Raw genomic sequence first — 16,785 nt, forward strand, 5'->3', positions numbered from 1 at the left:
ACGGGACAATTTTCTGATCGGACTCATTTGACTTCCGGTGTCACTAAAAGTAAAAGCCCGTTTCCGTCGTGCCAAAAAAATGACAGAGTTCACCCTGTTTTGCCGAGGAAATGGACATTTTTTGTCAGAACAGAACCTCACCATTTGAAGTAGTGAGTTTGAATCTCGTCTAGTGTCGTAACTCCGTTGTTTGGGTTTTATTTTTCTTCCCGACGGGCTGTTGTTCCTCTTAAGCTAACGGAAAGATGGCGGAGGGAGACAAAAGTGGCGAGCCTGTGATGGACAGAACCGACCTGGAAATTATTAAGGTAAAAAAAAATTTTTTTTAAATTACTGCACTGATATTTCGGAATTTGTCTGTTGATTTCAGGCGGTTGTTTCCCCCTCTAGCTTTTCATTTGGATATAACGGTATTTTGTCGCTGGAAGTCTCTCGAACGACTCGTTCCTATATGTGCAAATGTCATAAAGCTTACTGGATATTACAGCATTTATGTTCATTATTTCATTTATTTGTTTCCTCTTGCTTATAATGGCATGGCTCCGACACTCGCACTTATTTAAATCAAATTATAAGGAAAGAAAAACGAAGGCATCGCTGTTGGAACGATTCTTGCCGAGTCACCGGATCGTCGGTTTCCCTTGCAGTTTAAAGGAACAAAGAATAGCATCGTCTTGTCAAATACAGAAATGATAAAGCCTCATCAGACTACAGCTGCTATCACTTTCCTGAACGGTGTCATTTGACGATTTCTCATGCAAGATCTAACTTTATGTACACTTTATGTATTTTTTGGCTCATGTCGTCACACATGCTGGTCCAGTTGGTCCAACCAGTATTGCCATTTTGGGGAGATGTGCCTATGGTCCATTGTTAACTGCTGTTAGAATGTCACGTTTTCTTCTTCTTCTACTAAATCTACCTCCTCTCTATTCTACCTGGACAGGAGCTTGTGGATGAGTTGTATACTTTCCGAGATTGTTACTTTGAGACTCACAGCGTGGAGGATGCAGGGAGGAAACAGCAGGATGTAGCACAGGAGCTTGAAAAGACACTAAAGCAGCTGGAGGAGAAAGAAGGTAACAACGACTGGCTCTGCAAAAATAGCACAACTTGACAAATATCCCAAATCGTGTGCATTTCTATTTCTCACAGAGTGTTTAAAACACAAAGCAGAGTTTCTACTGCACAAAGGCAGGTGTTTAAATGTAGCCCCAGAGTACAATGCTGTAGCAGAAGAGTGCCTATCCCGGGCCGTGAAGCTGGAGCCCAGCCTGGTTGAGGGCTGGAACACGCTGGGGGAGCAGTTCTGGAAAAAGGGGGACCTGACTGGTGCCCAGAATTGCTTCACTGGAGCCTTACAACAGGTACAGTCACGGATGAGCCGATCTGGAATGGCATTCTCACATAAAGTCTCAGGCTGCACAGGGAGAACATGAGATTTGCATTGACATTCAATAGCCGTCAGATTACGATAATTTGGTGAGGATTAATTGGAGTAATCACCACGTAATCCTTTTCTGTTTATACCAGTGTGTTTTCATTTTTACTGTTCCTTGTTATGCCTCTCATTAGAGCAAGAACAAAGTTTCTCTACGCAACCTGTCAATGGTGCTGAGGCAGCTGCCAACAGCTAATTCTGACACACAAGGCAAGCAGGTGCTGGAGAGCGTGGACATGGCCCGGCAAGCTGTCCAGCTTGATGTTACTGACGGAACATCATGGTGTGAGTAAAGACTGAGTCCTTATCTGGCATTCACATTCTGTTGTTTGAAAAAAAAAGAACATTCACATCAACAAAACATCTTTGCCAAGTCAGCGTAGCATTCAGCCAATTGAATGAAAGGAAGCCCTGAGACACAAGTGCAGGTTTTTAGGTTACCCACTGCTGTTTTGCATCAAGGCAAGACATTGGTTTGCTAAAGATAACGGGAAAAACAAATTGAGCCCTATATAAAGGGATGACTGTCCCTTTTCTATGCAAAAAATATAGCAAACACTAACAGCAAATGAGTGCAGATGGAACAACATTTGTTGCCAAAAGCAAGAAATTACTATTTTGCTACCCAAGCTCCTCCCACACAATAGATGTACCTTGTCTTTATGGTATATGGAGGAGTTAGTCACCTGGAAGGCTGCATCCCTGCTAGAAAGACTGTAGGACACTTGGTATTGATCACATGTTTAAAATGAGTGTTCCAATAAGATACTCCATCAATCCATGGAAAAATGTCTTGACCTGTTGGTAATTTTCTTCGAATGACAAAAAACACATTTTTGCCATTCTGGCAAAAAGAGTATTCTGATGGAAAAAAAATAAAACAACCAACAAATCAGCTGAAAACATGTTGGCTTCCTCACCAGGGATTTTCCAATTGTCTTCTTTTAAACATGTAACTAGATAAGTTAACTGATTTTCTAATTTTATGTTCTCGCCATTTTGCCAACATTAATGTGGGCAGCATAAAAAGTCATAGAAAATGCAATGTACGGATTGTAAAAATTTCCTAACTTTTTTCTGTTACTGTTTTAATAGATATCTTAGGAAATGCCTATGTCTCACTGTTTTTCACCTGTGGACAGAATCCAGAGTTATCACAACAGGCCCTAAATGCCTATGCACAGTCCGTAAGTGTGTCGACATGCATACACACACACAGTAGTTCATACAGTGGACTTTTTACAGTGGACCGGAAATATCAGTAAACTTCTATTTTACTTGTTCTTCATCCTTTTTAGGAGAAAGTAGATAGAACAGCCTCTTGCTACCCAGAACTGCACTTCAACCGAGCCACTCTTTACCAGTATGAGGAGATGTTCATGTCTGCTCTTAGTGGCTACAGCCGAGCAGCAGCACTTGACCCGGGCTGGACTGAACCCCCCGAGAGAGAAAAGATATTGCTGGAATACCTTACAGAAGTCACACAGCTTATACTGAACAAGGTGGGAAATGGTGTTAACATTTATTTGCAGACAATTGCAACAGTACCGTGTACTATGATTGTCCTTTTTTGAGCAGGATTCGTTTCTTCAAACATTCAGAAATACCGTTCACCTTGATAGGAAGAAACATAGAATACACAAATGAGCTCCTTGAATAAACTTATCTTACTTTAGAGCCTCTCAGCATTGAAGTGGTTTTATTAGAAGTTGCAAATTTCTAAACATTTCCTAAGGTAACTGAATTACCTCCCTGTCAAATGTCAGTCATTTGTTTTGTCTTTTTTGCCACAGGGTGGCAGTAGCATTTAGGCACGTTCTTTGTGTGATTCCTTACGCTCAGCCTGTGTTTTTCCTCAGGGGAAGGTGAAGGCACGACGGTTACGGACGATGCTCTCTAACCTCAATACGTCAGCCCTGGGTCCCTGTTCCTCCCCTCAGTTTCGTTCTCCAACAGGCCGAGTAGGCAGCCTGGAGCCTCGAACTCTATCTGCTCTCACACACGGTCACAATACTGGGGTTGCTGCTCTGGGCAAGGTGGTGTTCAGTCTAGCCTCAGAGGGTCGCATGGCCTTGTAAGTAGATATGATTGTGGTGACTTTGTTTTTTTTTCCTTGTAATGGAGTGGTAATGTAAAAACCTGTTTGTTTTTTCAGTACTTTCGGAATGGTGGACAGTGAGGAGACTTGCATAGTGGTGATGGTGTATAACACAGCAAACAGCTGGGGTGTTCTTATTGGAGACAGCGTAGTCATTCCTGAACCCTTGGTGCACCGACACAGTATCACACATAAAGATATGGTCAGTGTTTGTCAGTAAAATAGTTTAATTTCATGGCTGCTCCATATATTAAAATGTCTACTAATTTCCCCCCACTTTCTCCTTTCTAGTCATTTGACTTCAAAAGTATACGTGTGGACTCTCCTCTTCTCCTTATTGTCAACGGCAAGAAGCAAAATGTCCGAAGTCAGAATGTTGCATCTGTTAGCTACAAGGCTCAGAGTGAATGAACTGCGTAAGGAGAAGGACTATGGTGGACAGCATATCCTATGCTGGATATGAAGCATTTTTTTGTTACAGGAGCGTGAAGATTCCAAAGTTTGTGCCTATTTTGTGTTTTTTTTTTGTACAGTGTTGAACATGTTGCATCTTATACCAGTACTTATGTTGTTAGACAGTTCTGTTCCCATTTCATCAATTGTTACTTTTGCTGCTCGTCTCAACCCTGACTAGTGATGTTTTTAAATTTAATTCAGCAATAATTACAGATAGTAGACCCTTAGAGCCCACTTGTTACAGAGACCATTTGTTCTCTGTCTGTTTTGACAAGGAGCAAGTCTGTCAGCTTGAAACTGACTCAATGACAAGAGAGACTCAGGCAGAGCAAGACGTACCGTATAAAAACACTTTATGCTGTATTCACACAGTGAAAGTTCTTGTAGCGCAATGACATGCTACAGCATATTATTATTATTATTGTTAGAATCATGTTCGTATATCTAAAATTCACAAATGGAACGAGCGATTACAAGCAAACATTGATCCAAATACTGAGCAGCTCTGAAGCACCCTAATATTTAGATCATTTAATTTCTTGCATTCACACTGAAACTATTGCCACTGTCAGTGTTTCTTGATGAAGGGGTGCCCTTTGTCCCTTCCAGGGGAGTGGAATTGGAAAAAGATCTTTCCTCCGTCACCCTCCTGGTCGCTGAAAAATCGACTGTCTCCCTCATGTCCCATTGACAGAAACTGGGGGCTTCTCCTCGGAGTAGCCTGCTCAGCCACCCCTAGTTGAAACACGGGAGGTTGACGGATGCCCCTTCATTGTTACACTGAGTAAAATTCCCTGACATCAACAATCAGCTCATTACTCCGGTTGGTCTTTCTTGATGGTCACAACAAAACACTCACAGCCACGTATGCCTTTGTGCCAGTCAACATTGTTGCTGACTTAACTTCCTGTTCTAATTAATCACTGTGGACACAGCAGGACGTGATGAATAATTATGATTACAAATTCTTCAGTAAGGAAATAGTCTTACCTTAAAAAAAGAGCAAGCCCACAATTGAAAAGGTGTGTGAAAACTTGCAGTTTGGTTAGTGTCATTCAGCGAATTAGTTATCTGGTTAAGTGACTGAAATAGCTATTAATATTTCAAACAAAATTATCAAACACTTAAAACAAGTTAAGGAGACTTCTAATATTAGATCACTTCAAAATACAGAGTGAAAAAAATGAAAAATAAATAAAGGAACTGTTGGAAAACAAATTTTCCCTAGGCCAGTTATACTTCTCATCATGCTTCACCACAAAGTATTCTGGATCAATAGCTCGAACAAAATTCCCATTAATAATGGCCTTATAAACCAGAAACTGAATTTGTTGTTCTTACCTGTACTGAAGTCATGAAACCTTGGCTGAGTGTCTCTTTCACTGACTCCCACCACCATATTGCGTAGCCTCAATGAATCGTAGAGCCCTTGTAACTTCTGGTACTGCCTGTTCCTCTCCATTAGCTTTTCAGACACTTCACTGTACTTCCTCTTGTACTCCTCCATCACCTTGTGGGAATTGGCTATTCTATGTTATTTGTGAATTCATTTGTTAAATTATAATTTCTAGTTCAATTTGGGGATTTTATTTACAAGTGTCAACCGTCAACCGTAAAGACATGGATATCGCTATAATTGGGTCCTCGATTAGGATTTAAATGATGCTGTTTGTGATAGATCAAAGAATGATGGAAATAAACAGAATACTCCTACATGGTTACTTTGCTTTTGTTGAAGGTATCAGGTTTCTCTTTCAATTTTATCATTATACTTTTTAAAGCAAATTCATGCTTTAAAAGTATTTTTCCCTATTCGGTAGCATCAAAATTGCATTAATCATCTGCATTTGAGTTTAAGTATTGAAGTTTACTTTTTTCAAGGAGGCAATTTCCCCTCTAATGGCAGAGAGCTCCAGTTCTCTACTCTGGTTCTGGTGAACCACAACCTTCTCCATCTGCTTTAGCTGCGCCTCGGCCCGAGACACACAATAGTCTTGATACATACGCTCCTGATGGACCTGTATGCAGAACAAAATTTGGATTAATACACAATTGGTAACAAACTTACACATCAAGAAATGTTATTTCTTTGCCCTGCCTTTTTTTTTTTAGACTCTCCAGTATTAATATATCATTTTGCATTCTATTGTTCGCGGTTCAATGGCTTCACTGTACAAGTGCTTGACCTGATAGCTCCAAAAGGCCAAAGCACGGGTACTGATGTCCAGGACTATCTCGGGGCGCAGACCTGCCAACACCATAGCTTTGTAGTCCTCAGACGGCGACAGCTCTGTCCTCACGATGTCAAATTTTCCAGACAATGCAGAGGAGCAGGCTGGGCAGATGACAGGGGAACGACTGAATTCCCCTGATCCATGCTGATCACAGAAAACATGTGAGCAGGCTGTGACCCAAGCAAAGCTGCTCAATTTGGCTCGGCATTTTGGGAAGTTGCATAGGAGTGTATCGTCACAGAGAGCCATGGTCAAGACTGCAGAAGAAATAGTTCAGCAGTGAGAATCAATACAACAGGCTTGTCATAAACTGCAGAAGACATTTACACAATTGCCCGCGTAGTAACTAAAACAATAATCAACAGGCATATAATAATTAATCGATTGTTTTCGTAAGAAATCCATTGGCTGTAGCTATTTGTACTTGGATTTCACTTTAACCCTTACTATGAATGTGAATCAGTAGCAGAATATTGCTTTGATTTGTCCAAGTCGACTTAAAATGGTGAATACAGAGAGAACAGTGAAAATTCAAATCGACCAAATGGAAATGTCCTACATTTAAATCGGTTACCCACAAGATCAGTGATTTTGAGTAGTTTCTTTTTTGTCAAGAAGCCAAATACCTAGCACTTGACTCAAAACTTTGGATTTTAATCTGTAGTTTCTACAGATAGCAGAGGCCTCTCTGAGGTATTGGTGTTTACTGGATTACCTTGTTTGTCAGTCACACGCAGCTGTAATATAAGCAAGAATTTCGGTTACTTCAAACATCAAAACTGTCTGCTAATCAGTATGTAACGACCAGTAGAAAAAACAAACAAACAAACTACAAAAAACAACAACTCCAAAGTTAGTAATACGAATCGGCCGGTTTAATTTTGTTCTTAAATTCAGCGTGTATACTTTACAAGCTAGCATAATCAGAATGCTAAGTACAACAACTAGCATCCATTCAGGCAATTTGGCGTTGATTGAAAAACGAGCTAACGTCCTCTCGTCTGAAAATTCTTTTCATTCATTCATTTTTTTTTTTATATTTGAGATATTAAAATACTTTAATGAACCCACCAAACAGCGACACACTCTCTTTCAAAGGTTACTTGAACACAGTTGGATGTAACCGTCGCCTTCTCTGTCTCTCAACAGGTGGAACCAGGTGACGCTTAATCAGCTCTGTAATCCGATTGGTCACTTTAAACTCAACCACATTTATTCAGTAAAACAATTCATGGAAAATAAAACGTAAAATTTAAAACAGACGAGAAGCAAGTGGGTATTCAATACTCTAAAAATCAGAAGTTTTGTAATTAATCCGGAATGTTTTCGAGGTGGTTATTTCCTCATGCTTTTAAACTACCGTAATGGTTAACTTTTGTGCAAACATAGCAGCAGTAATCCCCCAGATCTAGCAGCCCCCCTTCCCCTTCCTATTCTCTTACACAGACTCTGGGCCTATATGTATAATATGAGACACCTACTTTAATATGGCCCGCCACCTCCTCCCACTTTTTCTCTCTCTCTTTTATCCGGATCTCCACGTGGTACAGGAGTGAAGGCAGGGGGTGAAAGGGGGGTATTGTACTGTGCAGCAGCGGATCCGGGGGTTCATAGTGAGAGAGGGGAGATGCTCACTCAACTGTGTCCAGCACGCCATTGTCAAAGATTCCCATCTATTCTCTACCTTTTAAATAGAGCTCCAATGTAAGATGTTTTTTTCGTTTTTTTTTTTTTTTTTTTTGAGGAGGGGGGGTGGTGGTGTATTACGCTCTTGGTGATAACACACGAAATACATGCGTGTGGAACGGGTGTGTGTGGCCCCCGGCTCACACAGCGGCTATTCGCACTGTTGTTGATAATTGGCCCTATTGAAATGAAAGGCTGCAAATATTGCATGCCGGGGGGACAGTTTTTTTTTTTCCCTCCCATCTCATTCGGAAACCACCTGCCACTCCTTTATTAATTCATTTTATGATTTAATCATTCCTGTAATGATCTGGGAGTAAAGTGGTGACTCGCTGGTAGGGGAGCGCAGTGATATATACTGGATAAATTTTAACATCTTGATTTATGATGAACGCCCCCTTACACACACACACAATCCCATCCTGCACAACAGCAATGGACACGGACAGCATAGCCTGAAGTCAACTTTACACAACTCCTTGTCATTTATTGTTTTTTTTTTTTAAAAAAAAGGGGGAGGAAAAAAATAAGTTTATTGCTGCGGCGCAAGTGCGTAAAGTGAAATAACGCAAGGGGGGAAAAGAGAAAGAGGGGAAAAGCTGGGGAGACTGTGAGTTACACGCCATTGAAATGCAAATATCATTGAAGAACAAGGAGTGGTTCTGTGTGTGTGCTCTCCCTGTGTGTGCATGCAGCGGGGCAGTGAGAGAGGAGGGGCGCAAATTGGACAAGTTTTTTTTTGGGGGGGGGAGAAGGGACTTTAGAAAACAGCCACACACGCACTCCCAGCAGCTTCATATGACACGGTGCAGACCTGCGGATTCTCAACCCCATTTGCTATCTTTATTTTTATTTTTGGACTCTCATCGAAGAAAAAAAAAACATTTAAAACCAGTGATACATTTTTTTTTCAATCTCCAAAAGGAATTTTTTTGCACGACTTTTTTTTTTTCCTGTTTGTGAATGGTTGGATGGTTTCAGGAGCGAGTACCAAGTGCGCAAAAAACGTGCACGGTGCCTTTCAACCGACTGATGCCCCCCTCTCTGTCTGTCTCGCCGTGAATCATGTCACGCCGGAAGCAGAAACGACCCCAGCATCTTGTAAATGCGGATCCAGGGGGCCCGAAGTTGCTGCCTCACGGTGAGAAAAAATCCAAAGTGTGAATGTGTTTTTTATCTTGTTTTTTTTTTTTTTTTTTTTGAGTGCGCACCCACCTTGCAACGCAGATCATTTACTTTTTAAAGGGGGGGGGGGCAAAAGTTTTTTTTTTTTTTTTTTGCATTATCTCTGATTTGCACGCATCTGATCATCATCCAGTTTTTTCTAAGGAGTCTGAAAAGTTTTAAAAGTTTGTCAACCGCAGGAGCCCCTCTTGCTTAGTCATTGGCTGTAATGGGCCCCACTTAATGGAGGCCTCGGGCACTTTGTCCGGGACCAATAAACTTGTCTGTGTGAAGTGAAAAGAGAGGGGTTAACTAACATACATCTGTGGCCATTTTCGTGTGCCGTTCGTCCTCTTGGTAAGCCAACAAGCTGCTCAGAGCTTGCTGCTGGAGATCTTTGATTAGTGTAGAGCTCTCTCCTATTTGTTAACAATAAGGTGCATGGGTGGGGGGAAGGGAAGCCAGTGTCTTTGGTAAAGATTAATCTTCCACCCTTCTGGTCTCCTCTTCTTTTGCTCTTCATCCACTCTTTTCTTCCTTGTAAACCCCTCTTCCCTTGGTCCACTATGCCCTATTCTTCCCTAACCCCCCCCCCCCCCCCCCCATTGACTGTATACTCCTACACAGTTTGGGGGGGTTGGATGGATGAGAGGAAAAAGATTCAGAGGTGATTGAGCGATCGCTCTCAAAGTGGTACTGCTAGATGCCAGACTGCTTGACGTGTCTACAAACTTATCCACAGAGTCTGTAGATACGTTTCCGCAAAAAGTCGACTTTTTTCCGATAAGAGATCGGTCCCGGGTTTGTTTGTGAGTTTACAGGATTGGAATTTCATCGAGGTATAGTCTTTCATTCCATCACTATACCTCTCCAGGAGGGAATAGTTAGTTTGTCTCTCCATTGTTGGCACCCTCCCCCCTTCTCTTTCTTTTTACTCTTTCTCACTCTGTGCTCAAGATTCTGAAAGAATTTGACCCCTGTGCGGCAGAGGTTAGATTAGTTGACCAATCAGAATGTCTGGACAGTGCCCAGAACCCTTAGCATGGCCTGACCCTTGACCTCCTCTGTGACGTAAGGGGGGAAGGGTGAATAGGGAGATGAAAGACGTAACTGCTGAAGGGAGGGGGTGGGTTAAGAGGGGTTATGGGTTGTCTTGGTGATGCCCATTGTCCTCTAAAATGTGTTTCCATAGCAGCAAGGTGGTCTGTAAGCTTTTTTGTGTGAGCAAGATGTTTGGGGAGTTTTGGTCCGAAGAGCACAGATTGAGACAAGACATTACAAAGACTGACGTTCTTCCCCTTGTTTATTTGCTTGTTCGAGGCCGTTTCCTGACAGGAATTTCTTTTGAAGACGGAGCAGGGTCTCTTCAGATCCACGAAAATGCGAATTAACGATCGAAAGAAACGGGAAGCGAAGAACACGTTTCGACGATCCGCCGGAAAGTATCATTAATCGGACGCGCTCGGCTGCGTGAGATGGGACTGGATTAGCAAAATAATCGCCCTGAAAAGAAACTGCGCAGTGTAAAAGTTCAGTGTTTTTTTTTTTGGAAACAAATGGTTCTAAAGCCTCTTTAATTTTTCATTCCTCAGATGACCACCTGGGCATGAAGTCACCGTCCACATCTCTCGGCTCAGAAGTGACTTCATCGGGGTCCTCCTCCTCGTCCCCCACCTCTCTTCAAGACTGCCAGCCGCCGCTGGCCCCTCGCCCATCCCCCGGTGGGCTCCACGCGCCCTCCTTACCCAACGAGAGCTCGCCTCCTCCTCACTGGCCCAGCCACATCGCCCCCTTCACCACATCCCTCCCGAACACCCACTCTTCCCTGTCCCCAGACTTTCCTCACCCCTCGCTGTCATCGCAGACTCACTCGCCCCCTCCGCCCGGTCAAACCACCGGCTCCCACGCCACGTCCCACCCGGGAAACTCCCACTCCGCCATGACCTCCCCGCCGACAGGAAGTTCCGCCGCCACTACTACCTCCACCTCTTCGTCAAATTCTCAGTACGCGCCTCCTCAGCGTGACAGCTCCAGCCCGGGTCAGCGGCAAAACTCCAGCCCGCCGGCGCAGCAGGGACAGATTCAGGTGCCCCCGACCCTGGCCGTCCTTTTGGAGGAGCTAAGAGTTTTACAGCAGAGGCAAATTCACCAGATGCAGATAACGGAGGAAATCTGCAGACATGTTCTGAGGCTCGGAGGGGCCGTGTTCGGTCAAGATAGTAACACTCAACCAAGGAGTACCGATAGCGGCCAGAAGTCTACGGCAACAGCGGCAGCGTCGCCAACGCACTCTTCTTCTGCAACTCCTGCAACGACAGCCTCATCTCTCTTGACCGGCCTTCCGTCTTCCCTCTTTGCCCACTCATCCGTCTCCAAATCTGGCACTTCACATGTCAATGGCGCCAAGGCGCCATCCTCCTCTGCATCCTCATCTTTATCATCCCCTTCCTCCTCATCTCTGTCATCCGTAATAAGCTCGTCGGTCGCCTCCCTCCACCCGCTGTCTCTGTCGTTGGGGCTACCGCCACGCTACCTGCACGAGAAATCCTCCAACACGGCGTCGTACGCGCACAGCAACGGCATCAGCTTCCCGACTCCTCATCCTACCGCCGGTCATTCTCAGGACCTTCAACCCAGCTCCTCCCTAGGATCTGCCTCCTCGTCGGGACGCCCGCAGCACGTCTGCCGCTTTTGCGGGAAAGTGCTGAGCAGCGATTCGTCACTCCAGATCCATCTGAGGTCCCACACGGGTGAAAGACCGTACCAGTGTCCGGTCTGCTTAAGCCGTTTTACAACCAGAGGGAACCTCAAAGCCCATTTTCTCCGACACCGAGAGCAGAACCCCGAGCTGTCGCTCTCCTTGCTGCCCCCGGCGCTCTCCGAGCAGACTCAGGGCGGCTCGGCCCCCGGCGCGATCCAGAGAAGGAGGAAACGGCGCGCGGATGACGACGAGCCGTTTAATGGAGTGAAAGGAAGCATTCCCGGAATGACAGAAAATATGGCTTTGGGATTCCTGTCTAACGCGTCGACTCGCCCCTCGCCTTCCTCTCTACCTCTGCCGCCCTCAGTGGACATGGCGCTGCTGTCTACGGCCCATTCGCTGCTGCAGCTGAACAGGGCCTCGGCCGCGGCTGTCGCCGGCGCCTCCGGCACGGCGCTGCCCTCTTCCTCTTCATCCTTATCTTCCTCCTCCTCCATGGGAAGTCAGTACAAAGGAGCTAAGCAGCAGCGCTTCGATGAGAACACTCCTCCTCACACAGCCCTTCATACCACCGCCTCCTACTCCCAACTGGCTCACCTTCCCAAGATCCTCTTCCCCGGCGGTGCCTCGCCTCACCACCTTGCGCTCCTCCGGCCCTCCGGGCACCCATCCGCCTCCCACCTCACGTCACCTCACCAGTTACCGTTCCCCTTCCCCCCCTTCCCGAAACCATCCACCTCTTCTCCTTCTTCTCCCACCACATCCACGCAGACCTCAGACACCTCCAAGTTGCAACGACTGGTACAGAAGCTGGAAAAGCAGCCACAGGGGGGTTCTTCTTCTTCTTCCTCCTCGTCCGCCTCGTCTTCCTCCGCCTCCTCGGTAACCCCCGTCGAAGCCAACGGGGAAATTCACGGTCACGACCTGACCACCACCTCTATCGCCTATCGCAGGGAAATGTTAGCGGCTCTCGGCCTGAGCCCGAGCGCCAACGCCGCAGGGCTAGCGACCGGCCAGGGCGGCTCTTCGAACACGTCGACCGCTGCCGCCACGCCGTCTCTTCCCGGCGTTCAGGCCGCCAACCAGTGTGGAGTGTGCCTGCGCGTTCTCAGCTGCCCTAGAGCTCTGCGCTTGCACCAGGCCACACATTTGGGAGAACGTCCCTTCCCTTGTAAACTTTGCGGACGTTCCTTCTCCACGAAGGGCAGTCTCAGAGCCCACCTGGCCACCCATCGTGCCAGACCGCCCAACTCCCGTGCCCTTAACTCTTGCCCGCTGTGCCCACGCAAGTTCACCAATGCCTTGGTCCTTCAGCATCACATCCGCTTGCACCTCGGGGGTCAGATACCGCCTGACGAAGACATGCCCCCCGAAGACAATGCGGACGCCGAGAACGTCTTATTTGACGACGGTGAGACCGACTCCATCGGCTCGCCGTCCAAAGCTCAGCAGCTCCTTCCCCTGGCCTTAACAACAGGTTCAAAGTCTCCAAATGGCGTTATTGACTCAGGGTCGACTCCTAAGCTATCCATAGCTGCCGATATAGCTTCTGTGAAGACAGAGGAGTCTGAGGGCTCCACCCCCAGTGTAAGCCCACCTCTGACTTTTAATTCCCACTCAGCAGGAGCTGAGGATCCCCCGCATTCGAGAACCAACGCTCCCGCCGACGGTAGCCCCCCGAACGGCTCCGCGTACTCCGAAGAGGAGACTCCGGCTGACTCGGGCACCAGCCCGTTCAAAGCACCTTCTGCCGGTTGTCACTCCGTCACATCGAATGGAAATTCCGAGGCAGACGACGTCCCTCTTTCCCTCTGCGTTTCAAAGTCCAACGTGGACAAAGACACGCCGAAGACCGAATGCGATAATCACAACGGCGCATTTTCTAAAGAAAAACTTACCTCCGAGGAGGAGGAGTCAACAGTTGTCCCCGATTGTAACCCCAAAACCCCGGCCGCCAATACGTTACCCGCACTCACCCCTCCTGCCAGCCCGGGGGCCATCCCGGAAGGGGAGGAGGCCTGCGGCGGCGTACGACAGGAGCAACAGGAGACCGATACCGCCAAAAGCGAGACCGGCGCTCCCAGAGAGCCAGATGCGGAGGCAGATCCTCCAGCGGAGGAGGGTTACAGAGTGCCGGAAAAATCTGCGGATGACCAAGAGCCTCCGACCGCAGCGCCCGCACTGATTCCTCAACCTCCCCGCCCGGACAAACCCTACAGCTGCTCCCAGTGCGGAAAGGCCTACGCCAGCCGTAGCGGGCTTAAGGTGAGCTAATGGCGAAAACGGAGGCGACGTTATCTGTCGACAGAATTTCAGCTCGGTATTTGTTTTCTTCATCTTCCCGATTTCAAAACTACCGTTTGTTGTCGTTTTCTCTCACAAACAGGGACATATGAAAACTCATCCTGGAGTGATGGTCACCGCTCCCTCCAAGGCTCAAGCCAATGAAAATGACATTGCAGAGGATCAGGGTTCAAATTCAGCCAAGCTGATCCCAGGACAGCAAGAGGCTAAGCAGAGCACGTCTGAACCCCCAGAGACTGACGGCAGCACAGCCACGACGTCTAGAGGTGTCGGTTCGAATGAAACCGGGGAGCCGATGGACATTACCGTGTAGGAATACTTAGCATTGGTGAATGACTGCAGTCAGTTTTAAAGGGTCTTGACAAGGGAATGTATTTTTTCAATGTTTGCTAGAGTCATTAATTCTAATTCATGTTTACCTGACATAATGGGAATATAGGTGTAGTTTGTGCTGTAGTTTTATAGCGAGAAGTTTGTAAATCTAGCGAGTGAGTTATAGGTATGTATTTTGTATTTCAGAGACCACAGTGAGGCCTTAATTTCCACACTTCACAGAACTGTCACGATGAGAATTGTTTGTTCGCGACTTTTTGCTGACATATTCCAGCACATACTGTATAGACAACCAGTATAAGCTGATTTGAAAAAAGAGGAGGGTCCAGAATTTTACAAAATGAACTCCATACCAAAACAGGCCATATTGGTAATGGCCAGTGTTTGTAAATACAATTTATACCTTTTGATTGTTACTTTCTTTCCTTTGTTAATGTGATGCTGCTGAATGTATGCTTCCGATGTGCTGAGTTGCACTGAGAGTCGCACTGTATCCCGTGCTGCCGAAACACCTGCTGAAACAAACACATGTGAGCGATGACGATAACCTCGCTGAAAATAATGGCAATGAATGTGTTAGCTGATCAGTAACTCTGTGAACAGCCCTGTTATTTGAGCTGTCGAAGTAACTAGCGGCGAATGATCCTACTCGTGCATGATTGTAAATGGTTTTTCCATGGCGTCAAGGTACTCTTGATGTTTCAGACTGGAATCCCGCCGGAGCGACAACGAGGATGAGCCCCGTCCGTTAAAACGTCCCCCTCTTTTATTCGACTCTCCCTATTATTTCCTTTCCCTCCAAGAACTTCAGAGTTTTCTGGTCCTGCAGAAATGTTCTGCACTCACTACATTCCTGTTTAGGCCAGTTTAGTGTTTGCTTTACCCTTTTTAACTCTTTTTTTTGTAGCAATGACAAGAAATATGTTCCCATTGTTCCATGTGATGTCTAAAAGATAAATAAAACAATGACGATACGAAGCGGAGACCCGTTTCCAGTCTTTTCCGAGCCAGCGCCGATTCGTCCGTAACGCCTGGGTTCCGCTCGAGCTTGCGTCCGTGAATTAATTCGTCTGTTTGCATGACTCTCCTTTTCTGCATGTACTCCCTATTTTTCTCTTGTTCCAGCGTTCTGTGTGTCTGGAATGGAGGTGGTGGTAGTGGTCGGAGGGTGGTGGTGGTGGTGGTGGGGGGGTTCTTTTGTCTGGGGCGTTCGGGCTAGCAGTCTCCTAATTCTGCTTTTTTTTTTTTTTTCTGCCCTCAATGTCTTTTAATATGTTTCAGTTCCCTAGTTCTGTGTGTGTATATGTGTGTGTGAAAAGGATAATCAGAGCCTGTATGAGTGTGATTGAGGGCGCAGCTGTAGAGGCCACCACCTCCCTCCTTCCCCCTCTGCTTTTCCCTCCCCTCTCTGTGTCATACTCTCTTTCATACGCACTCTCTTTCATTTTCTCTTTCATTTCTCTCCCTCACTCTTTCTGCTACCTCCCTCACCCCTACACTCCCCCTCCACCCCATGTAATGAGCTGACACACAGGAAGCTCTAATCCTCACACAATGCCACCCCTCTTCCCCCCAGAGTGACTGGGAGCGGGACAGGGGGCAACAGGGCCCAACCTGGCCCAGCTGTCCCCCAAAATGGCCGTCTTTAATCCCTCCAGTTTTCAGTCTACAGGGGCTCCCGAAACCATGACAACTGGTAACCAAGGAAAAGAATGCCCAGGGCAGAGAGCGAGACAAAGGAAGTGAAAGGAGCCATGTGTGAGAAGTTTGTCCACATGCGTTCATGAGCGACAAGGGACATGTCTCAATCAAAACAAAAAAAAAAAAAAAAAAGGAAATTTTCGTTTTTAGACGTGTCAGTTTAACATGGGAGAAAATAAGGTGAATAGGAAAGTCTGCAGGTGTGATGGGAGGCTTACTAGCTTTGGCTGCATTCAACACAATGACCACTCATCAGTAAGCATTACTCAACACCCTGTGGAAATCAGTCACGGTCAAAGGAGGACAAAAGTGTATTTTCAGGTGTGAAAGGTCACGTAATGTGCATAATCATGATGAAGCATCAACAGCTATTAGTCGGGAGCGAAGAAATTGTTGCCATGAAATCGTCAGATGCCGCTAATTAAACCTCCTTCTCGACAGGACTCGCTTTCCAGGCCAGTTTAAGACAAAGAATTAGTCAAATACACATTCATTACTGGAGGGACTAAATGCATTCGAGACCAGGACTTCAACGAGAAAGGAGTCGATGCTATTATCCCAGCGTTTTACTTTGTATCATTCATGCCCGGGAAAACGTTTGGTTCAGTTTTTTGTTTCTTTTTTTTTGTTTCGGTAAGGGGAGTTGGATCTTTTTTGGCATATCATG

The 16,785-nt window shown here is 46.1% G+C and overlaps 3 protein-coding genes across 3 annotated transcripts; 2 read left to right on the forward strand and 1 right to left on the reverse strand.

Moving 5' to 3' along the window:
- The first annotated feature begins 111 nt into the window (after positions 1–111).
- Positions 112–5,198, forward strand: ttc5 (tetratricopeptide repeat domain 5). The gene is made up of 9 exons (XM_086166301.1): positions 112–308; positions 947–1,079; positions 1,156–1,367; positions 1,576–1,726; positions 2,537–2,628; positions 2,740–2,943; positions 3,301–3,515; positions 3,597–3,741; positions 3,831–5,198. The coding sequence occupies exons 1-9, from the start codon at positions 246–248 to the stop codon at positions 3,948–3,950; spliced, it is 1,335 nt and encodes a 444-aa protein (XP_086022427.1). The 5' UTR covers positions 112–245; the 3' UTR covers positions 3,951–5,198.
- ccnb1ip1 (cyclin B1 interacting protein 1) lies at positions 4,564–6,478 on the reverse strand. The gene is made up of 4 exons (XM_086166155.1): positions 6,182–6,478; positions 5,867–6,013; positions 5,337–5,505; positions 4,564–4,730 (listed from the first exon to the last, which is right to left on the reverse strand). Exons 1-4 carry the CDS (start codon positions 6,476–6,478, stop codon positions 4,564–4,566), a joined length of 780 nt encoding a protein of 259 aa, XP_086022281.1.
- Positions 6,479–8,667: 2,189 nt separating this feature from the next.
- Positions 8,668–14,970, forward strand: LOC147223508 (uncharacterized). The gene is made up of 3 exons (XM_086165380.1): positions 8,668–9,056; positions 10,672–14,045; positions 14,167–14,970. Exons 1-3 carry the CDS (start codon positions 8,981–8,983, stop codon positions 14,395–14,397), a joined length of 3,681 nt encoding a protein of 1,226 aa, XP_086021506.1. The 5' UTR covers positions 8,668–8,980; the 3' UTR covers positions 14,398–14,970.
- Positions 14,971–16,785: the final 1,815 nt, after the last annotated feature.

Source organism: Fistularia commersonii, chromosome 19, assembly GCF_037954325.1.
Source record: "Fistularia commersonii isolate RoL2024-O1a breed Wild chromosome 19, RoL_Fcom_v1.0, whole genome shotgun sequence".
Classification (NCBI taxonomy): Eukaryota; Metazoa; Chordata; class Actinopteri; order Syngnathiformes; family Fistulariidae; genus Fistularia; species Fistularia commersonii.